Below are 21153 nucleotides of genomic sequence, written 5' to 3'. Positions count from 1 at the left end.
CTACAACAGGAGCTCTAAGGGAGTCAATGGATTGTGTGTGTGTATGTGTGTGTGGGGGGGGAGAAAGATACAGAGATACAGAAAGATGGAAAAGGAAGAGAGGAGGAAGACAGAGATGGGGAGAAACAGAGGCAGAGACAAAAAGGAGAGAGGAAGAGAGACATGCGCTTTAGGAAAATCCTCATGACAGCAGAATCTCAGATAGATTTAGGCAAAGGGAGAGACTGAAGCAGTAGGACCAGCTAGAAGGCAATAGCCTAGGTGAAAGGTGGCAGCAGGTCACATATTCCTGAAGAAGCCAAAATGAGAATTGAAAAAGTGCTAAAAGCCTTCCATGCTTTATCCCCCTTGACTGCTCTTCAGCATCTGAGCCAGTGGTCCCCCTCTCTTGTTCTCCTCTCCCTTCTGGGCTCAGGTGACAGCACTCTCTTCCTCCATCTTCTTTGCGGGCCCAGCCTCCTGAGCCCACTCTCCATGGATGCTCTCCAAGGTGCTGTCCTCTTGGATGCACTCTTTCCCTTGGCTCCCACTTGGTTCAGAGCGTCCCTTCACCAAGCACTTCCAAATCTGCCCCTAGCCCTAAGTGGCCTCTGTCTCTTCTCTGTCTCTCATCCTTCTAGTCACTCCAGAGCCTTCATCAGCTCCTTAGTTTCCCTCAATCAATGGCCAAATTCTATAGCTTCTGCCCCAATACTCTCTTTTTTTCTTAAGGTTTTTACAAGGCAAATAGGGTTAAGTGGCTTGCCCAAGGCCACACAGCTAGGTCATTATTAAGTGTCTGAGACTGGATTGGGACCCAGGTACTCCTGACTCCAGGGCTGGTGCTTTATCCACTGAGCCACCTAGCACCCCCCTCCCCCATACTCTCTTACCCCTGTCCCTTCTTTGTATTCTTGTATTTACTCTACCCTCATGGTGGCTCAGAATGTCATCATCTCACACTTGCACTAATAGGGCAGCCCCCCCCCCCCCCCCCCCGCCGCATTGGCTTCACTGCCCCAGGTCTCTCCTGGCTCCAATCTGTCTTTTCCAGAGCTGCCAAAATGGCCTTTCTAAAGCAGGTTTGTTCCTATTCTCTTCCTTCACACACTCTACTTTCTGGGGCTTACTTTCCTGCTCTTCCCATGCTGGGACCCCTACCTCTGGCCTCCTCCAAAGCTCGGCTCAAGCATCCCGGATTGGTCCTGTCGTGCCCCACCCCCACAATTTGCACCACCACTGGCAGGACTGAGTCCCTGGATGGAATTCTAAGTGCCTTCCTCCTAATGCCAACTCTAGTCCTGGCCAGTGTGCCCCTGAGGCCACTAGAGGGCACAAATGTGTGGAGTGCTTGACCTGGAGCTCCAACACGTCCTCAAACACTCACTGGCTGTGGGACCCTGGGTACGTCACTGAACCCCTGTCTCCCTATTATACCCTATCAAATGGGTATTATAATAATAGCACCTCCCTCTAAGTTATTGTTAAGATAGCTATCAAATGGGTCTAATAATAGCACCTGCCTCTAATAGTTAAGATCAGACGAGGTATAGGTAAACCTCAGAGATATGGCAGCTTCTGTTCCAGACCACTGCAATAACGCAAGTCACCGACATGGAGGGCACAGGAACTGCCCATACCCTATCACAGAGATGCCAGGCTTTCCAAGTGACTTTTTTCTCAGCTTGTCATGAATGTAATTATCTAAAAATTACGAAAAGCAAATATGATCTTTCCCAGGTTCCTCTCACCTAAGAAAGGAAAAGGGCTCCGGGGTTTGGGGCAAGAAGACGAGCTAGAGGATAGAGAAGGCCCAAACTATCACCTTGACTCAGTGGGTATCCAAACACCTGGATACAGGGAAGAAGTGGAGGTGCTACAAGATTCTCAGTCCGAGATGCTCAAGTGGCAGGCGGTGAAGGACTGTGGCTCAGGAGCCAGCTTGGGGGTACCGAGGGCAGCTTGATATGGCACACGGAGGGGCGGGAAGGAAACTGAGAAGGAGGGGGGCGAGGAACGGAAGGAAGACCAGGAGAGGACAACACCAAGAAGGCCTAGAAAGCCAAGACCAGCCCGGAGGGTGGCACCCGCAGGGCCCACCGCAGGGTGGGAGATGAGGCCGGGCGCTGGCTGCCACGGGGCGGCATTCCTGCGGTGCCCGGCCGGGCCAGTCATTACATGAAGCTCTAGACGAGCAGCTTCACTTCATCGGGCTTCACAGAGGCGGCATCGGGCTGGTCCAGATGGCAGCCTGGTGGCAAGGCTGCACGCGCCCGGCTCTGGCGGCTGTCTCTGGGGGCCAGCCCCTTCATTATGATGGTGATGCCGCTGATGTGTTGGGTGTCGGGGCTAACTGTCGGGATGGCCACAAGCTGCCCTGGGCGCCGGCTCGGCTCTCGGACTGGCCGCGGCTCGAGAACCTTCCACACACTTCGCCCTCCACATGAGGTGGGCCGCGGGGTCCCGGGACCAGGAGGGGAGCCCGGGGGGGGGGGCGGCCCCCCCACGAGCGGGTGTCCCCGCGGCCAGGCTCCTGCCCGGCCGGACTGCCCCGCCCCCCGGGCTGCGGGGCCGGGCCCCGTCTGCGCATGTGCAACCTCTCCCGCCGGCTTCTCCCCTCAGTAAAGATGGCGCCGCAGCCGCCTCCGGAAGTTGCCCACCCGGCGGTTCCGGAAGCTGCCCGGACCCCGAAGCGTTTCCGGAAGCGGCCGAGATTGTCCGGAAGCTTCCGAGAGGAGGGCCCCGGGGAAGCAGGATGGCGGACTTAGTCGAGAAGCTGCGGGCGGAGGGCATCGAGAAGCGGCTCGTCCGGGAGGGCACCGGGGAGCTGCCCGACTTCCGGGACGGGACCAAGGTAGGGCGCGGGCGCCCCGCGGGCCGGGCGCGCGGGGCGGGGGCAGGCGGCGGAGCGGGCGGTGGCGCGGCCCCCGTTGGCCCGCGGCCCCGGCACTCACGGGCTCGCTCGTCCCGATTGGCCGGCGCGGGCCGGGGGGGCGGGGCCGGGCGGGGCTGCCCCGCCCCGGGCGTGGCCGGCGTCTGGCTCCGGAGCGCCACCTGGCGGCCGGGCAGGAGGCTCCCCTGGGCCCCGCCCCCCGAACTTGGCCGAGCCCCTCCCTGGCTCTAGCTGGGGGGGGGGTGTCTGACAGAGATGGGGCTGGGGGCCTGGGGGGGGGCAGAGAGGGAGGCGCCCCCACCCCGGCGCTGGCCGTGGTGCTGACCCGCGCGCCCCCCAGGCCACCTTCCACTTCCGGACGCTGCGCAGCGACGAGCACCGGGCGGTCATCGATGACAGCCGCCAGCGGGGCAAGCCCATGGAGCTCATCCTGGGCAAGCAGTTCAAGCTGCCCGTGTGGGAGGCCATCGTGGGCACCATGCGGCCCGGGGAGGTGGCAGAGTTCCTGTGCGACGTCAAGGTGAGGCCCCAGGACCCCCAGGGCCCCTGAGCCCCCAGGACCCCTGAGCCCCCCAGGACCCCCAGGACCCCCAGGGTGCTGAGCCCCCAGGACCCCTGAGACCCCAGGACCCCCGAGACCCCAGGACCCCCAGGGTGCCGAGACCCCAGGACTCCCAGGACCCCCAGGGTGCTGAGGGACCCCCTGAGACCCCAGGACCCCCAGGGTGCTGAGACCCCAGGACCCCCAGGGTGCTGAGACCCCAGGACTCCCAGGACCCCCAGGGCTCTGAGACCCCAGGACCCCCAGGGCCCCTGAGCCCCCAGGACCCCCAGGGTGCCGAGACCCCAGGACCCCCAGGGTGCTGAGCCCCCAGGACCCCTGAGACCCAGGACCCCCGAGACCCCAGGACCCCCGAGACCCCAAGACCCCCGAGACCCCAGGACCCCCGAGACCTCAGGACCCCCGAGACCCCAGGACCCCCAGGGTGCCGAGACCCCAGGACTCCCAGGACCCCCAGGGTGCCGAGACCCCAGGACCCCCAGGGTGCCAAGCCCCCAGGACCCCCAGGGTGCTGAGACCTCAGGACCCCTGAGCCCCCAGGACCCCCAGGGTGCCAAGACCCCAGGACCCCCAGGGTGCTGAGACCTCAGGACCTCTGAGGCCCCAGGACCCCCAGGGTGCTGAGACCCCAGGACTCCCAGGACCCCCAGGGCTCTGAGACCCCAGGACCCCCAGGGTGCTGAGCCCCCAGGACCCCTGAGTCCCCAGGGCGCTGAACTCCAGGACCGGTGCCCCCTCCCCTCCGGGGCTGCTCACCCCCACTGGGTCTGGGCCAGGATCCTGGTTCCCCAGGCCATGAACTTGTGATAAATGTTGGTGCGGGGACCCCAAGGAGGAGGCAGTTCTGAGAGTCCCCAACTGGTGACCTCCATCATGGCTGGGTTTCCTGGGGCCACACGGAGTAGGGAGACCCCTCCTCAAGGCCTCCTAGTCCTCTCCTTAGCTGGTCTGGCCCTTAACTGGTCCGACCTCTCTGTAACAGGGACCAGAGATGAGCCCCCACGGTGCTCAGGCCTCTAGATGAGCCCCCCACTTCCTTGTCTCAGGTGAAAAGTTCTTCCTGGGCTCCTCAGGCAGCTCCATCCCCAGCCAGGCATCCTCCTGCAGGGTGTGATGGGAGCAACCTTGGTTTGGGAGGCTGATGCACCCCTGGGCTCCAGGGCCTGCCTCCTGCCCAATATTAGTTGGGAAACTGGGGAGCGCGCTCGGCCTGGATCCCTCTGCTCCGAAGGTCTGGGTTCTCACAGTCTTCCTGTGCTCCTCTGTGGGGTTCACAGTCAGAGGCTCTTCCCAGCCCTGGCCTAGAACTTAGGGGAGTCAGGGATATAGGGGGGGCCTGCCCTGGGGAGGGCAAAGCTGTCCCTGTGCCTGGGAGTTAGCCAGGAGCCCCCTCCCCCCAGAGCAGGTGGGGCTCGAGGCAGCCTCGGGAGTTAGATCCTTGGCGTGGATGGGTGAAGGTTGTCCAGCCGGGGCAGAGCTGAGAATGGACAGCCTGGGGTGCCCACGCCCAGGTGGGCAGGGGCTGTGTTTGGCTGGAAGCCATGGGAGATGAGCTGGGAAGAGAGCTGAGATGAGAGGGAAGGGCCCCAGGCCCAGCCGAGGGGCAGTGGGCAGAGTCCTGCCAGGCGTGCTTCCAGTTCCCTGTGGACTCCGGTGAGTGACTCCTCTGCTCTGGCCAGTTTCTTCTCCAACAGGAGGCTTTCTGAGGCCTCTCCCAGCCCCAACCCTCCATGTTCTAAGCCCCCTCTCAGCTCTAAGACCCCATTCTCTCTGACTGCAGCATGTGGTCCTGTACCCACTGGTATCCAAAAGCCTCCGGAACATTGCCGCAGGCAAGGACCCCCTGGAGGGCCAGCGCCATTGCTGTGGCATCGCCCAGATGCAGGAGCACAGCTCCCTGGGCCATGCTGACCTGGATGAGCTGCAGCAGCACCCACAGCCCCTCATCTTTCACATCGAGATGATCAAGGTGAAGGTCCCAGGGAGGCTGGCCAGGGACACCTGGGAGGGGGCTCAGCCCTGCCTTGTATGGGCTGCTGGGGGACCCGGGTCCCAGAGGGGAAGCTTCAAGAACAATTCCCATGGGTCTTTCTCTGGCGCCTCTCCGCCATGGCCTCGGCTAGCTTCTGGGACATTGGCCTGATGGGTCAGTGGGTGGGCCTGGGGCTCAAGGTCAAGGTGCCCCTCAGCCACAGCAGTTCCCAAAGCCCATCTGCAAGTAACAGACTGCTCTGGGGTGACACTGACAGTGATGCTGCTCTTTGACTTTGTCTTATAGGGACCTCAAAAAGCAGGGAAAAGAAGGGCTTGTGTCCTGGCTCCATTTTATAGGCTTGGAAACCGAGGCCCCTTCCCTGTTTAACTGACCAGCCAATGATACTCTGTGTTCTCAGACCCCCCATTCAGATTTCTATGTTCTATATTATAAGACACCCCCCCCCCCAGCTCTGATGGTCTGTGTTCTAAGGTCTCCTCTTAGAGCTGATATTCTGTGTTGTAAAGCCGCCCACCCCCCCCACCCCCCAGCTCAGACCTTCAATAATTCTGGGAGCACAGGTGAGGTAGAGATAGAAGGGCCTTACCAATGGGGATGCTCTCAACCCCTTGTGGGTTCTTGTCGTCCCAGCGGCTGAAGCGGCTTTGATGCCCTCCCGAGGTGTGATCCCGCCCCCTGTGCCCGCAGGTCGAGGCTCCTGGTACCTACCAACAGGATCCATGGGCCATGAGCGATGAGGAGAAGATAAAGGCCGTACCCCTCATCCACGAAGAAGGCAACCGCCTGTACCGGGAGGGGCGCATCAAGGAGGCCTCCATCAAGTACTATGATGCCATCGCCTGCCTCAAGAATCTGCAGATGAAGGTGGGGGCAGGAGAGGGAGCCAGAGCTACCACAGCCTCCAGGCCGCTGCCCGCCTCCCTGACTCCTCCCTTCTCTTCCCTGCGCCCAGGAGCAGCCCGGCTCTGCTGACTGGATCCAGCTGGACCTGCAGATCACACCCCTGCTGCTCAACTATTGCCAGTGTAAGTTGGTGGCCCAGGAGTACTATGAAGTGTTGGACCACTGCTCCACCATCCTCAACAAATACGAGGGTGAGTGCCCGGCTCACTGACCCTCCGAGCCGACCCACCTCAGGGCTTCCCTTAGCTGCTGCCTCTGCCCAGGGAGACACGGTGCTCCCAAGCCCCTTCCCCACTGCTGACCCTCATGGCTTCCTCCTCCTGCTGACCCTCGTGACTCTTTCCTTCCTCCACTGACCCTCGTGGCTCTTCCTTTCTTCCACTGACCTTTATGTTTCTCTTCTTCCTCCACTGACTCTCGTGACTTTCCCTCTCCTCCCCTGGCCTGTGTGGCACATTGTCTCTGCCTTTTCTCTCCCCTGGCAGGCAGTGACAAACACTGGGTTTGGGTCTGAATGCCAGCTCTGCTCCCTAGGATCTGGGCGTCCCGAGGAAGACCCCTTTCCCCATGAGACCTGGTTGGGAGAGAAGAGGGGTCCCTGCGGGAGGCTCCAGGGCCTTACCCTTCTCCCTGGCATCTCCCACAGACAACGTGAAGGCCTATTTCAAGCGGGGCAAGGCCCACGCAGCAGTGTGGAATGCCCGGGAAGCCCAGGCCGACTTCGCCAAAGTGCTCCAGCTGCAGCCGGCGCTAGGCCCTGTGGTGAGCCGTGAGCTGCGTGAGCTCCAGCACCGGCTGCGCCAGAAGGACCTTGAGGACAAGGCCCGTTTTCAGGGCATCTTCTCCCCGTGACTGCCCCTGCTCTGCTGTGCCTGCCCCCTGTATAAATGTTGTATTTATCTGCCTGCCTGTGTCCCCGCTCTTCTGTGGGGTCCCAGAGCTCTACTGCTTGCTGACATGTGACCTTGGGCCAGGCATTGACCTTCTCTGGTCCCTCCCAGCCTTCCCTGTGGGGATCACCGAGGGTCGAAGGATGTTCCATTAGGGTGTCCCATGTTGTCCTGGCTCTCGGGTGTGGCAGAGACATCCCAACCCTGTCTCTTCCTGGGTGGGCTCAGGCTAGACCCTGTCTCACCTTGGACCTCAGTTTCCTCATCTGTAAAATGAGGGGCTGGTCTCTTCCAGCTCTCTCTGAGGTTCCAGCAGCCTAGGGACTATGTCCCAGAAGGGGAGCACAGGCAATGGGGAGGGGTTGGTCATAGGACTGGGGTTCTAATCCCATCCCTGTGGCCTGAGGCTCTTTCTGACCCGGGACCAGGGTCCCAGAGATCCAGGGCCAGTGGGACAGGAAGCCAGAAAGAGGCCCTGGGTTTGGGGCATTGAAAGCAGACCCCTAGGGGCCTGGAGGGGGCCCCAAGTGCAGACCCCACAGAGCACAAGACGCCAGGCAATGGTAGGGGTGGGGTTTAATGTTCACAGTTTCACAAGTCATGGAAGCCTTGGGGCACCTGCCCCTGCCCCTACCCCTGCCCTCTCCCCAAAGACCCAACCCCCCCCCCCCACATTAAAGGGATTTGTAACACATTGACAGGGACCGGGGAACACACAATGATATGGCACAGGCCAGGGGGAAGCAGGAGGGCCAAGTCTTGGGTAGGTGGGCACAGAAGCCAACCCCTCCCCCTTGTGGGTGGGCTGGGGGGATTGTCCACAAATAAGTGGTGGGTCCCCAGGGGTCTGGGGCCCATCACTCCTCACTGTCCAACTTCAGGCTGATGCTTCGGGTCTTGGACCGGGCCAGGGCAGTGGGAGGTGTCCCTGGCCCCTCACGATCGGCCTGACTGGGCCCCCGTGAGCGGAGCAGTTGGCTCTGTTTGCGGAGGAAGTCCACAGGAGCTGCCACATAACTACTCTTGGCCAGTGCTGTCCTGGTTGAGGTTTGGGGGGCGTGAGGGTGGGCTCCTGTTTCCAGCTGGGCCAGGTGGGCCACGTAGCCTTCAGACAAGAACTGTGGGGGGATAAGGAGCTTTAGGAGGGGGCCTGCCCTGGATGAGGATGGGGGTGGAGAGCATGTGCTAAGTGTCTTATCAAAATTCACATTTGGTCCTTGTAACAAATCTGGGGAGTAGCTGTTAGCCCCCATTTTATAGTTGAGGAAACTGAGGCAGACAAGTGACTTGCTCAGGGCCACACAAGTGGTATCTGAAGCTGACTTTGAACTTGGTTCTTCTGGCCCCTGGGCTATGTGACTGCCCCCAGGGGGAGGGCCTGGAGCTGCTACCCCTGCCCGGCGGACACTGTGCCCCAGAACCCCTGGTTCCCCCACAGCCAGCCACTCACCTGACACTGAGACTGAAGCTTGCGGACGACACGGCCCACAATGTAGGTCTGGCTGGGAGGGAGGCCAAGCGCCCCGTACACAGCCACGTCTTTGGGGGAGCCATAGCCGGCTACGATGTTCAGCTCCACCTGTGGTGCGAGTCAGGTGGTGCCACTGACCATGGCCACTCTGCCCACTCCCCATCCCTCCCCCCAAGCTAGTGAGCATCGTGGGCAGGATTAGAATCTGGGGCCTCACCTCCTGTATGAGGCTCTGCAGGAACATGGCCTTCTGCCGCAGGGGGTCATGGGTGAGGCCGTCGCAGAAGGAGACCACCCCGTGGGGGAAGTTGTGCTGGGAAAGCCAGGCCACCACGCGGTGCTTCTGCATGTCTGGCCGGCCCGTCACATACACGATCAGGTAGCCGGAGTCTTGCCAGTGTCTACAGGAGCAGCAACAGTTAGGGCCTGTCCGAGGCAGGATTGGAACCCAGCTCTCCCAATCTGGGAGCAGGGCCTGGGAGTGGGATGGGTTGGGAAAGGGGACTCTCGAACCTGACGACATCGACTGCGCCAGCCCTCACTTTGGGGTCGCTGCCCATGATGGAGACGCTGGCGGTGAAGGATCCGTCAATACTGAACACCACGGCCTCGGTCCCACGGGCCACCACGGTCAGACAACATTCGGCATGAGTGTGATCTCCCCTGAAAAGGTGGGAACAGGTAGCCAGGGTGATGGGCCTTCCCCAGGGACCCACCCTGGTTCCTCAACCACCGGTCTTCCCCACGGTCTGCCCAGCCCCTTGCCCCAATTGCTGGTCTTCTCCTGTGGCCAAGCCCAGTCCCTCACCTGGCCACTGGCCTTCCCATGTGGCCCACCCTGGCCCCTAACAGGCCACCAGCCTTCCCCATGGCCTGTTCCGGCCCCTTACCTGACCACCATCCGGACAGGGTAGACGCCGATGCCCAGGGAGCGCTCTGGAGGCACGGGAAAGGTGAGCCGGCCAGAGCTGTTGGTTACTTCAGTGCCAAAGTGAATCCACTTTCCGGAGAGGGGTTGGGTCATGATGTAGACATCCACCTGTTATCGAAGGGAGCAGGTGGGATCACTGGGAAGGGGCACCACGGAATACACACAGGGTGGCTGGGGACCCTTGGAGACCCTGAGTCTGAGATGAAATAGGGTGTCACTTGGCTGGGGGGGGTCCCACCATGGGGTCTCACCCCCCACTCCCCTCCCCCACCTGGTAGTGGGAACTGGACCTATCTCTGGGGGGGGGGACTGGACATGTGGGGGCCCCCCTGACAGGCACTAACCTTTTCTCCGGTCAGCGTCACCACATCCAGGGGCCCATACATGAAGCGGCCACTCAACACCTGTGGCCGACCCTCACATACGATAATGTCACTCGCCCTATGGTTGGAGGTCACGTTCTGCAGGTAGAGGAGGGGGGTGCTGTGGTGAAGGCTGAACTGGGAGATGGGGGCAGAGGGGACAGTGGGAACCATACCCGAATCTTGACTTGGGTCCTCTTCCTCTGCCACTTCTCCCGAGGAAAGGCCGGGCTATACATGGACGGTTCCTCGCACTCAGCCAGCTGGGGCCTCTCCTTCTCAATGACCTGGGGAGGTACGAAGGGGGGCTCTCAGCTCCCATCTCCCTCCTGCGGGCTAGACCTGGAGCGTCCCCAAACACCCCTATCTATAGAGTGAGGTGACTGCTGGTGTCCAAGGGCCAAAGTCACTGCATTCTAGGTCTTTGGGACATTCCACGTCCTCTGTTCTAAGCTCGGACGTTGGGTTTTGGGGGAACTAGGCATAGCCCATGGCTTATGGACATGGCATAAGTCAAAGTCCCATTGGGTTTTCCCAGGAGCCCCCTCTCCCAGTCCCGAAGCCTGTGGTCAGCATGCTGGCTCCCCTCCCCTCCCCCACACCTGTCGCAAAATGAAGGCCACCACATCTGCAGACTCCCAGTAGCTGGCGTGGAAGAGATGGGGCAGCGTCACCGTAGGGAAGGCCGTGAGAGCCTCCGGGCAGTAGAGGGAATAGTCGATGCGCTTGGACCCCCACCAGCGCTCCAGGACTGTGGACCACACAGCCAGTCAAAGCCCCTTCTGGGCCGACCCCCACCCAGCCCCGCTCCCTGCCCACCTGACTCACTTTTGACTACCTCACTGGCTGTGCTAGGGGCATTGGCTGGGGCTGGGGGCTCAGAGCCCAGCTCGTTGCCCCGCCAGAAGCCCCCGCTGGCTGAGGTCGGGGTGGATGGCACCATCATCTCCATTTCCTCCAAGAAGAGACCCGAGTGGGTCTGTAAAGTGTCAGCTGGCAAGGGCATAGCGGGCATGGGTGAGAGGCAGCTCCCCATTCTGGAGTCTGCCTCTCCACAATGGATTCCATCTGTGCAGGCCTTGGCTCTCCTGGACCTGGATTTGAACCCAGGACTCCTCTGCACCCTCTAGACCCCACCAGTCTGCTAGGACCTCAGCCCTCAGGGAGGGGGTGCAGGCTGGCCCTTTACTGGCTGGCCAAGGTGGCTTGGCATCAGCCTCCATAAAACAGGGACAAGAGAAGCTGTGTCAGCCCAGTGGAACCACCCTCCTGAAGGCTTGGAGCCCTGGACCAGCCGGAACCCCGGAGTCCAGGGAGGCAAAGGCCTTGCCCCTGCTCGGCAGGAGGAACAGAGCCAGATGGGAAGCCAGGGTCTCTGGCCACAAACACTATGCTCCTTCCTCTCAGGCCTTCCGGGCCACAGGAAGGCCACAAGGGCCCATCTGCTGGTGCCCACACATCAGACCGGGAGCTCCTGGGCCTTCCTTTGCATCCCCAAGCCTTAGCCCAGGGCCTAGTACACAGTAGGTGCATAATAAATGCTTGTTGCCCAAAGGACAGCACACATGTACTGTACGAGACAGGCCCCGGCCATACAGATGTCCACACTCAAGTACATCCATCCACATCCCCCCAAAACACCCATAAACCCCACTGCTCTCTCTTGTCGTCCAGGGCCTCCCAACCCACCAGTGACATGGGTGGATCCTGATACGGCTCCTGAAGTCCGGGGTGACCCCAGAAGCAGCTGGAATTTTGGCAGCACCCAGAAGGAGGTCACCTCTCCCCTCTCCCTAGACCTTGGGCAAGAGCCCCCTGCCCTCTCTTCCCTCCTGAACCTTACCTAGCAACAGGGAGCTGCCATCTCCCAGGGGGAATTTCTGATAGCGGGGCACAGTCAGGGGGGCAATGGCCTGGAACTTGGGGGCCAGCAGAGGCTCCAGGCGGGAGGCACAGGGGTCAGCAGCGTGAAAGAGATTGTAGATCTGCTCACAGGCCGGGCGCATCTGGGCCACTGAGGCAAGGAGAGAGGGGGAAGGGCAACTCTTAGGGAGTTGTGACCGCCAGGCAGGAGTCCACATCATGTGTCCCTTGGCACAGTGGGGAGGGAGTGGGGAGCACCCCAGCCCCAGGCAGGCTGAAGTTCTGATGCTTCAGGGGGTGGCCTCCGTGGCCAGCACGTGTGGATGTGTGGACAAAACTTAGGGGGAGGTTTCACAGGCTTCAGGAGGTGGACTGGTATTCTGGGGCAGACAGTTGACCTTCCTCCCCATGGCCCCAGCTTGGCCCCTCACCCTCCAGGGCGGGCATCACGGTCTTGCGGAGGGCTAGCACCAGGCCCAGGGGTGAGCCAAAGAGGAAGAAGCCAGACACCTTGAAGTCAAGGCGGGTGGGGCCGTCCGTGGCCTCTGGGGCTGGGCAGGAGACGGTGCTCCCCCGCCGGGGTTCTGCTGGGGACGTGCCAGCCTGCAGGCTGGCCGGTAAGAGGCAAGTAGGGGGAGAGAGGAGGGTGGGAACAACGTGGGTGGGTGAGGAGAGCCCGGGACCTAGCCAGGCCGACCACACAGTGCCCCTCTGGATACATTCCACTAAGGTGGCCCCCTCGCCATGTCTCCGACATGCCACTCTCTCCTCTCCATGGCTTTGCCTAGGCTGGTCCTGCTCCTGGCCTGACCTCCCTTCTCTCCTCAACCTCTAAGATTGCCCAGCTTCTTCCATCGGCGTGCCCTCCCGCCAAGTACTGTCTTGCCTTTTCTCAGTATTTTCCCCATTTGAAGGAATCAAGAGCTTGGGTTTGGGGGATGTTTCAGGGCTTCTCAGTGAATTAATGACATGGCATCTGAGGCTTTCCAGCCCCAGTGGCCTCCGAGGCTGGCTAATCCAACCCCCTCACTGTACAGATGAAGAAACTGAAGCCCCTACAGAGCTCATCCAAGCTCCAGAGAGCCGAGGTTTAAACGCAGGCCTCCGACTCCAAATTCTGCAGTTGCCCACACCCCCGCACTACCAGGGGTGGGGGGAGAAACGCTGTGGCGTTGGGGAACTTGGAGACACCAACCTGCAGGAAGAGGACAGGGAGTCCAGCTCCAGGGCCGGGCTGTCACTGGGCAGGCGTTGGGCAGAAAGAGAGCCAGGCTCTGGGCTGGCCCGGCCCAGGGTCTCCACGCCATCGGCCAGTGGATCCCGTCCTGGGCCTTGCTCCGGGGACAGCAACTCGTTCTGGAAGGAAGGAGAAATCCCTCGGTCGGGCTGTCCCTTCTGACCATGGGGCCTGGTAGCCAAGAGGGTGCCCACGTCCCCCTGCCGGTGTATCTCCCCATTTAGAATGGGACGGGGCTGACAGAGAGAGGAAGGAGGAAGGAGGAGGGAAGGGAAGACAGAGAAGAAGGGGAAAGGATGGAAAGAAGGGATCGGGCCCTGAGGCCAGAAGAGCACTGACCACGCTGCCCCGGCGGCTGCTGCCCAGGCTCCCCAAACTGGCATTGCTGCTGTAGCACAATGCATCGAAGCCCAGGATGCCACCAACACCATCTCCAATCAGCACCACCTGGAGAAGGGCAGATGGTTCCTGAGCCCATCATCCTGGAAGCTCCCCCTCCAAAACACCCCTTTTCTGGCTCAGCAGCTACTCCCCGGGCATCCCATCGACCCCCAAAGGCACCTTCCTCAAAGGGTGTTCCTATCCAAGAAACTGTCTACGTGGGGGCTGTTCCCTGGTCGGGCCACATTCTGGGCCTGTGATTGGCCAAGCCAAGGAGACTGGTGTGGATAATTGAGGGGGCTTTAGGCTGTGGACTTGACCCCAGGAAGCCCTCTAACCCTTCCTCATCAAGGGCCCTCTAGGAAGGGGGTGCCCAGGCCCTTTCTGCTGAGGGACAGCTCTGGGTACTGCCAAACTCTTCCTGACAGCCAGCCTCAATTGCCTTCTTTATACTTTCCCCCCCAAGCTCCTGGGGGGCCTCCTTGGGGTCATTGGCCTTTCCACAGGTTAGCCCTTTGACAGATAATGGTCATCAAATCTCCCCTCCATTCCTGAGCCCTTCCACAGTTCCTGTGAGGGTGGGCCTGCTCTCAGGTCCTTTGTGCCCCCCCCCCCGGCTGTCCTTGACCTAGACCTGCCTCATTCAAGGCTTTCCCAGATTGTGACCCCCAAGAGTCCGGATGAGTCTAAATGAGGCAAAGAACGGCCAGATCCTCTGCCCTGAAACAACCCCCCCCCATACTCCCCTGCCCCGAACGCCTCTCTGCCCTTTCAAATCGGAGCTAAGACGCTGTTAGCTTCCTGGCATCCCCCCAACTCAGGTTGAACACACGGCCCCCAAGGAGCCCCTCATCTCTCAGATGCTTCCTGGTCTCCCCTGGCCTTCCCTGAGGTCTGGAGTCCAGGTCCAGGATACCGCCTTTCCCTGTCCTGAGCTCCCTCTCCTTTCTTCCAGCCCCTTGTTTCAGCCTGCGGGGATGGGGGGTGGGGTGGGGAGGGGGGATGTGACCGTCCTCCAGCTCAGCTATCCTGCTAAGCCTTGTTCCCCCTACCTGTCCAGACATCGTTCTGGGGCGGTGGGTCAAACTGCCCAAGGCCACTCAGCCTGGCAGCCACAGGGAGATGTTGCCTTGCTGGTCCTCCGCCTCCCCCCATCACTACTCCACCTGGTCCTTCTCCTTTTCTGACCCCTCCCCTCTCTGGTGCCCTTGCCGAGGTCACCCCCTGACCTGCCCACAGAAGCCGGCGCCTTCGGGGGAGCGCAGGAAGGCAGTGTAGGCCTGGTTGGTGCGGGTGATAACGGTGGTCACTGCTCCTTGGTAGCGGGAGGAGGAGGTGGCTAGCAGGGGCAGGGCGGCCAGGGGGATGTGGTCCTGGGAGCGCGACAGGCTGTCCCCATCGTGACTGTAGGGACTCAGACTGGGGGTGGGGGGAGAACCAGGGTTGGTGGCACACTTCCCCTCCCCCCATTTCATCTCCCATAGCTTCCCCCCAGCCCCTCCCTCAGTCCACCCCAGAGGGGTACTTGGAGACGAGGGCGTAGGCGGCAGCACAGATGGGTGGGCAGGGCACCAGGCGCAGGGCTACGTGACCTAAGGCCTCAGGGAAGTGGACCCGGGTGATGGCATCGAAGGCTGTACTCAGGGTCTGTACGTCGGCCTGCTTGGAGTCCAGGTCTCCTGGGCCAGAGTCCAGAATGTTCCCGCTGTGCAGGATGAGGAAGAGGGCGTGCACGGCACAGGCCTTGGGCACCAGGTCCCCAGCCCCCAGCCCCTGGAGGAGGTACCCAACTGTCAGCAGGTACCAAGGACCCAAACAGACTTGGGGTCAGGGCCAAGCGTATTGGGGAGGGGAGGAGATCCCTTCTGTCTATCAGCTGAGAACTTCTAAAGTCTTTCCGCCCCCCCCCCCCCCGGTGTGATTGGAGGTCAAGAACTGGCCGGCCTTGGTGGACCCCTCAGACCCAGGGCAAGCCTCCTGGCTTTTCAGGGGTCTAAGGGCCCAGAGGGGGCTCCTTCCCTCATTCAGCAAGAACATCAGAGGTTCAGTCCCCACCTCTAACTAGGTGCTAATCTCTCTGTGCAATGAGTTGCGGGGCCCTGGGGTGAAGCCCTGGTTGCACTGGCCTAGTTATAGCTTTGTGCGCCTCACAGACACACAGGTACACATCTGGGGCTGGAAATGGGCTGAAAGGCTCCTGTTCTGCTCAGAGAAGCACCAAGGGGACTGGGCTTCCCGGGCAGCAGGGGAAGGGGGGGAGCCGGGGCTCCAGGAGGGAGGTTGACTCACCTCAGAGTCCCTGGACATTTCTGCCTCACCTTCCTCTTCTCCCTTAGTGACCTCGGCCCCAGGGTCTATAGGGTCTGGAGAAGGAGGTCAGTGAGGGCACTGGCAGCAAACAGCACCTCCCCACCACCCCTCTTCCTTTCCCACACAGGGAGGAACCTGGCCGCCTGGAGCTGGGGCCCACAAAGGAAGGGAGAGCCGGGACCTGTCGCCCAGCTGTCAGGTGGCCAGGCCAGGCCAGGCCTCAGGTCACCCATCTCTGGGCCAGGCAGTAAGGCTCAGGAAAGCAAGGGTCTCTCTGAGGTTCAAGGTCAGGTTGGGCAGGGACGGGGCTCAGCCACCTCCGCCCAGGCTAAGGGAAGCCTCCCGGGGCTCACCCAGAGCCTCTTCGGCCACTTCGACCACAGCTGGGGAGGCAAAGGAGTCGATGAAGTCGTTGGAGTTCCACTTGGTTATCTCCTTGGGGAAAACGTCCTCACTGTCCGAGAAGCCTTCTGCAGAGGGGACACGTGCTAAGGCTGGGAGCAGGGGGGCCGCTGCACCCGAGGGGGAGAGGGGAGCAGGGGCTTGGGGAAACCGGATGGAGATGGGGAGTGGGGGGGCAAGGGGCGAGGAGGAGAAGATAAGGAGTTGAATGGGGTGAGGGAGGTGGGGAGCAAGCTGGCAAGGGGGAAGTGGAGAACAAAATGAGGGGGATGGGGAGCAGGATGAGGTGGAGGAGGTAGGATGAGAATGGGGAGGGGGAGCAGAGGGAGGCAGAGAACAAAGTGAGGCGGGGAGGAGGGGGAGCAGAGGGAGGAGAACAAAGTGAAGAAGGGAGGAGGGGGAGCAGAGACGTCGCTGCCTGAATGGAGAAGGGGAGACTGGGAGCCAAGAGGCAGCGAGAGGTTCCAGCCAGAAGCCTGCCTCCAGTCCCCCTGCCCCCTGTCAGGAGCAGAGCCTCTGCCTCCAGGGGAGCCCTCTAAATTGTCCTGTTGGACCCCCCCCCCCCCCAACCAAGCTAGGGTCTGCTCCTCTCTGAGAAGTTTGTGCATCAGAGTCCTGGGCCAGTGTGTCCTTCACCTCTTAACTAGGCCCAGGTCTGATGTGCCAGGCGAATCTGCCCCTGAACACCATGTGTGATCCCCCTTGGGCCCTTAGGGTTCATCCTCATCTGGGGCCATTGGGAGTAATCTACTGGTCTGGAGGAGACCGGCCATAGACCTTCCCCTCACTGGGTGAAGTGTGTCCACCCTGGACAACAGCAGCTGCTAAGGGGGGCTGTGGGTGCTTGTTTCCCTGGTCCCCAATCTGGTGCTTAGCATGTGGTAAGGAGATCTTCACACATGCTTGAAGGAAGGGAGAGGAGAGAAAAAGGAGTTAGGAGGGAAGGAAGCGAGGAAGGAAAGGAGGAAGGAGGGAGGGAGGAAGTTACCATGTGCATCAAAGAATTCATCCTCGGAGCTGTTTTCTGAGTCGCGGGCAATATTCTGCATTCGCCACTCGGACAAGCTCTGTGGGGACGCCCCCCCTGCAAGGACCCCTTTGTCACCCCTTTGCCTGAGTCCCCAGCCCCTGCCTGAGTCAGCTCCTATGCTTAAAGCTGGAAGGCCCCCTAAAAGTACCTGGAGATAGAGGAAACTGAGATCCAAAGGGGAGGGGCCTCTCCAAGCTGCCCCCCTCCCTTGGCCCTGTTGCCGTTCTCCCTGGGCACTCGCCTTCCCCATGGCCTAGCTCCGTTGGCCTTTCCCTCCCCCACCTCACCTCCATGCTGGGAGGAGTAGGAGGACCGAGGGGAGGAAGACCACTGTTTGGAAAAGCTGTCAGTGTCTGGGGACACATCGGCCGGGGCTGGGCCCTCTGGCCCCTCAGGAGTGCCCACTTGGCTGGAAGAGCTCCGGGCCTCGACCTCGGGCTTCCCGGGGGGTTCGGCGCCTTCCTCCTCAGGGGTGGTGCACTTGGCCATCTTTCTGGCCAGCATGCGGGCGGTCTCCTCCTCCAGAGCCCGGATGTCCGCCATGCTGAGCTCCGTCCATTCATCCTGCCAGCACCAGGCCTGGCGGTGGGCTCGAAGCATCACCCTCCGTAGACCTGGAAAGGAAGAGCCAGGGCTGGAGCTGGGGCAGGCCCAGGGTGGGGGGAGGGGGAGCTTGGGATGGGCTGCAGGCCCCAGAGCAGGAGCAGAGGTGCACCAGGGCAGAACCCCTAGCAAGGGCCCGGACCCTTCCCCTTCCTGCCGGCCCTCACCCACATCATGGATGAACTGTTCGATCTTGGCCTGCATGCCCCAGTAGCGGAATTCCACCTTGCAGAGTTTGTAGGCACACATCAGGGGGCCCGACTGAGCAGCCAGCCGTGCCCAGTCGTCCCCGAGGGGACCCCGGCCTGTCTTGGTAGAGCGGTATAGCCGCGGGTCCTCCTCAGCTTTGTACTCGCCAGGGGCCACGGGATCCCGGACAATGTCGATGGTATCTAAGGGCGAGGCAACACAGGGCCTTCCTGGGTCATCCAGTCAGAATTCATGGAATCCACCCCCCCCCAATTTTACAGATGAGGAAACTGAGGTCTGGGGAAGCAAGAGGCTGATAAACAGTATGGTTTAGCCCAGGGGCCTCCTTGCTCTTCTATGAGACCTGTAAAGAGAGCAGGCTGGGGCTCCTGAGGCTTATCTGGTTTGGTCTGGACTGGGGGTATTCCTGGTGTGGAAATTCCCCTCCCTCCCTAATCTTGGCAACCGCTCTGCATCTCAGAGGAGTAGAGAGCGACACCTGAGCCCCCAGAGTAAAATGACTGAGTCAGGATGGGCCGAGGCCCCAAGCCAGGGCCTTCTGCCTCCACGAGGCCGGGCCAAAGACCCAGAAAGCCAGCGACCAGCCCAAGGTCACCCAGTGGCAGAGCACAGACAGAGGCCCTCCCCAGGCCATACCCAGGATGCGCTGCCTCCTCTCCGCCCCACTCAGGTTGAAGACGTTGGGCTGCTGACCCCCGTCTGGCCGGTAGTAGGTTTCTATCTCAATGGAGAATTTCTCCACGAAGGGGCAGGTGTAGCTGTGGGAGGGCCAGGCTTAGAGTTAGGGCGGTGGGCAGTCACTCTGCCCAGGGATCCCCCCCCCCATCCCCAGGCTGGCCGCCCGTCCCGGGCTCAGCTCCCCCACGTCCCCAGGGGGCCCTCTCGGCCCGGGGGACCCTTCCGAGGAGCCTCACCGGGTCCTGGTGTAGGGGTAGGCATTCCAAGACTCCTCCTCCACCTGCAGGGCAGCCTTGGGCAACAGGGCCCGGAACCACCCAGGGATATGGGAGCCCACGTGGTAGACTTTGTGGGTATACTGCCCACTGCCCCCCGGCCCATCTTCGTAGGGCCTGTTGGCCAAGATTTCCACCCCGCTGCCCTCGCCACTGGACTCTTCTCGGCTCTTCTTCTGCAAAGGCCCAGAGGTCGGGTCAGAGGCCAGTGACCGCCCCGGCCCCCCCAGCACCCAACCCCCTCCTCCAGCCTGGGCCCCTCCCCCATCCTCTCCCTCCCCCTCGGAGCTTCCCTCCCCCACCTTTAGCTCCTCTGCAATCTCCTGTCCCCTCCCCCTTCCTTCTTCCTCTCCCTCCTCCTTCTTTACTCCCCCCCCCCCCCGCTGCCCCCACTCCTGCTTTCCCCATCCCCGCCCCCCCCAGCCCCGGCCGGGCCCCCACCTGGATCATGTACAGCTGGGCCACCTGGTACTCCTCCAGGCTCATGGGCAGGAGGATGTGGTATTCCTTGATCAGCATGGTGCCCGGCTGCCCGCTGCCCGGCCAGCGGAGCCGCTGCCCGCCTGCCGCGCCTCGCCTCGCCTCCTGGCTCGGGATCGGGGCGCGCCCGTCAGGGCTGGGGCGCCTTCAGGGTGTCCGGCCCCCCAGCTCGGGGAGGAGCCCGGCCCTGGCCCCGGCCGCCCTGCGCTTCCCCGCAGCCCCCCAGCCCCATCGGGCGGCCCGGCCCCGGCCCCGCGCCCGCCCCCCGCATGGAGGAGGAGGGGGAGCCCGGGGAGCCTTGGAGCTGCAAGCACAGGCTGGGGGGGGGAGGAGGAGGAGCGGGGGGCGGCGGCGGCCTGCCGCGGGGGCCGGGGCCGGAGCTCAAGCCCAGCTCCCTCTGACCTCCTTTCAAACGCCACCGCCGCGGTCCCCACCCCCCTCCTTCCCCGTCGCCTTGGCAACGGAGTGCTGACGCGGCCGCCCCTGGGGGAGCCGAGCCGGCCCCCTCCCCCAGTGCCTCGGGCTGGCAGTTTGGCCCCTCCCCCGACCTGCCCGGCCCTCTGCCCTGCCCCCTCGGGCGGCCCTGTGCGGTCCGCCCCTCCCCTGGACCCCACCATCCCTCCCCAAACACAGCCTGCTCCCGGCCCTCCCCATCTCCCCATCCCTGCCCCTGCCCCCTCTCCATTTCCCCAAGCTCCTTTCCCTTTCCGCCTCCCTCCCCCTCCCCGTAATCCCCTGGCTTTGTCCCCAACACCTCCTCCTCCTCCTCCTCCTCTCCATCACCTATCTCCCCTCCCCTCCTGATGCCCGGACCTCGTCCCCCCCCACATCCATCTGGATCCTCCAAGCTCCCCCTAGGGCCTGGGGCAATAGCTACCTGGAGTGTTGGGTGGGGGGGGACCGCCATCTCTGCCCACTGCCTTCATACCCTTTCTCTGGGCAGCCCCCCTTCACCCTCTCTGCTCCCCAGAGCTCTCTGAAGTGGCTCCCCTGAAAACTCCTTTCCCCAATCTCTCTCCACCCCCAGCTGGGCAGTCCTACCTCCCAGTCCCCCCAGAATTTCCTTGGGACCCGCAGGGCTCCATCCCAGCAGCTCCGTGCTGCTCAGTCTCCCCTCAGGCCTCGGCCTGGTCCTCCAGGATTCACTCCTTCTCGCTCCTCCCCAGGTGCCACCGAGATCCAGGCTGGGGGACACCTCCACTCAACCTTTCCAGGGTCTGCCCCCACGGACAGGCCTGGCAATGGGAGGGCCCAAGCCTAACTGGCCACCCTCCTTCCGGAAGGACGTGGGAGCCCAGGCTGGGGCCCTGGCAGGAAACCTCCCAGAAGGGGAAGTATCACCCAACAATCTCACTGGCTGCTTTGGGCCTGGCCCAAGGAACTAGATAGGGCAGGGTGGGGTGGGCCAAAACCTGGGGCCCTGGCAGGAAGCCTCCTAGATGGGGAAGTAGGGCCCAGTGACCCGGGCTAGAAGGGACAAAACTATCCTTTCCTGTCCTCCCATTCCTCGACCCTTCACTGTTCTGCCACCCCGCCCCCCCATGACAGGTGTCACAGTAATGGTGTGACCTCAGCCAAGTGACTTCTCTGCCTGGTTTTTGTGTTTTGGTTTTTTTTTGGAAAAAGTCCCGACCTTCCTGAATGAACCCTGACACAGGCCCACCCCCAGATCCTTGGCCTGTTTCCATTTCCCATTT

At 62.0% G+C, this 21153-nt stretch overlaps 2 protein-coding genes across 6 annotated transcripts; one reads left to right on the top strand and one right to left on the bottom strand.

The window, feature by feature from the left end:
• The first annotated feature begins 994 nt into the window (after window positions 1-994).
• AIP (AHR interacting HSP90 co-chaperone) lies at window positions 995-7238 on the top strand. Of its 4 annotated transcripts, XM_074230934.1 has the most exons (7): window positions 999-2427; window positions 2602-2833; window positions 3213-3392; window positions 5215-5403; window positions 6118-6294; window positions 6383-6524; window positions 6980-7238. In XM_074230934.1, exons 1-7 carry the CDS (start codon window positions 2423-2425, stop codon window positions 7183-7185), a joined length of 1131 nt encoding a protein of 376 aa, XP_074087035.1. In that variant the 5' UTR covers window positions 999-2422; the 3' UTR covers window positions 7186-7238. The 4 variants fall into 4 exon arrangements, with proteins under 4 accessions (XP_074087034.1, XP_074087036.1, XP_074087035.1 ...); XM_074230933.1 differs by having other exon boundaries at window positions 995-2833; window positions 6383-6455; XM_074230935.1 differs by having other exon boundaries at window positions 996-2833; window positions 6383-6528.
• A 632-nt stretch (window positions 7239-7870) lies between these two features.
• PITPNM1 (phosphatidylinositol transfer protein membrane associated 1) lies at window positions 7871-20746 on the bottom strand. Of its 2 annotated transcripts, none has more exons than XM_074230931.1 (24): window positions 20498-20746; window positions 19418-19561; window positions 18938-19152; window positions 18660-18781; window positions 17981-18205; window positions 17498-17824; window positions 17169-17264; window positions 16132-16248; window positions 15758-15831; window positions 14994-15241; window positions 14698-14887; window positions 13427-13534; window positions 13046-13206; window positions 12282-12460; window positions 11831-12001; window positions 10816-10980; window positions 10590-10738; window positions 10164-10274; window positions 9970-10086; window positions 9585-9733; window positions 9208-9357; window positions 8912-9095; window positions 8674-8802; window positions 7871-8341 (listed from the first exon to the last, which is right to left on the bottom strand). In XM_074230931.1, exons 2-24 carry the CDS (start codon window positions 19493-19495, stop codon window positions 8081-8083), a joined length of 3726 nt encoding a protein of 1241 aa, XP_074087032.1. In that variant the 5' UTR covers window positions 19496-19561; window positions 20498-20746; the 3' UTR covers window positions 7871-8080. The 2 variants fall into 2 exon arrangements, with proteins under 2 accessions (XP_074087032.1, XP_074087031.1); XM_074230930.1 differs by lacking the exon at window positions 20498-20746 and adding an exon at window positions 20334-20450.
• Between the last annotated feature and the right edge of the window lie 407 nt (window positions 20747-21153).

Source organism: Macrotis lagotis, chromosome 3, assembly GCF_037893015.1.
Source record: "Macrotis lagotis isolate mMagLag1 chromosome 3, bilby.v1.9.chrom.fasta, whole genome shotgun sequence".
Classification (NCBI taxonomy): Eukaryota; Metazoa; Chordata; class Mammalia; order Peramelemorphia; family Peramelidae; genus Macrotis; species Macrotis lagotis.
The sequence above is the reverse complement of the archived record's forward strand: the minus strand, read 5'-3'. Positions and strand labels throughout refer to the sequence as shown.

Excerpts from the sequence above, each read along its gene's own strand:
- AIP (XM_074230932.1), top strand. The coding sequence starts at position 2,423 with ATGAGGTGGGCCGCGGGGTCCCGGGACCAGGAGGGGAGCCCGGGGGGG. Across the intron at positions 2,834-3,212 it reads ACTTCCGGGACGGGACCAAG|GCCACCTTCCACTTCCGGAC; the intron begins GTAGGGCGCGGG and ends CGCGCCCCCCAG. Across the intron at positions 6,525-6,979 it reads CATCCTCAACAAATACGAGG|ACAACGTGAAGGCCTATTTC; the intron begins GTGAGTGCCCGG and ends CATCTCCCACAG.
- PITPNM1 (XM_074230930.1), bottom strand. The coding sequence starts at position 20,363 with ATGGCGGTCCCCCCCCACCCAACACTCCAG. Across the intron at positions 17,265-17,497 it reads CTACTCCTCCCAGCATGGAG|GGGGGGCGTCCCCACAGAGC; the intron begins GTGAGGTGGGGG and ends GGGTCCTTGCAG. Across the intron at positions 9,358-9,584 it reads CCTGTCCGGATGGTGGTCAG|GGGAGATCACACTCATGCCG; the intron begins GTAAGGGGCCGG and ends CCACCTTTTCAG.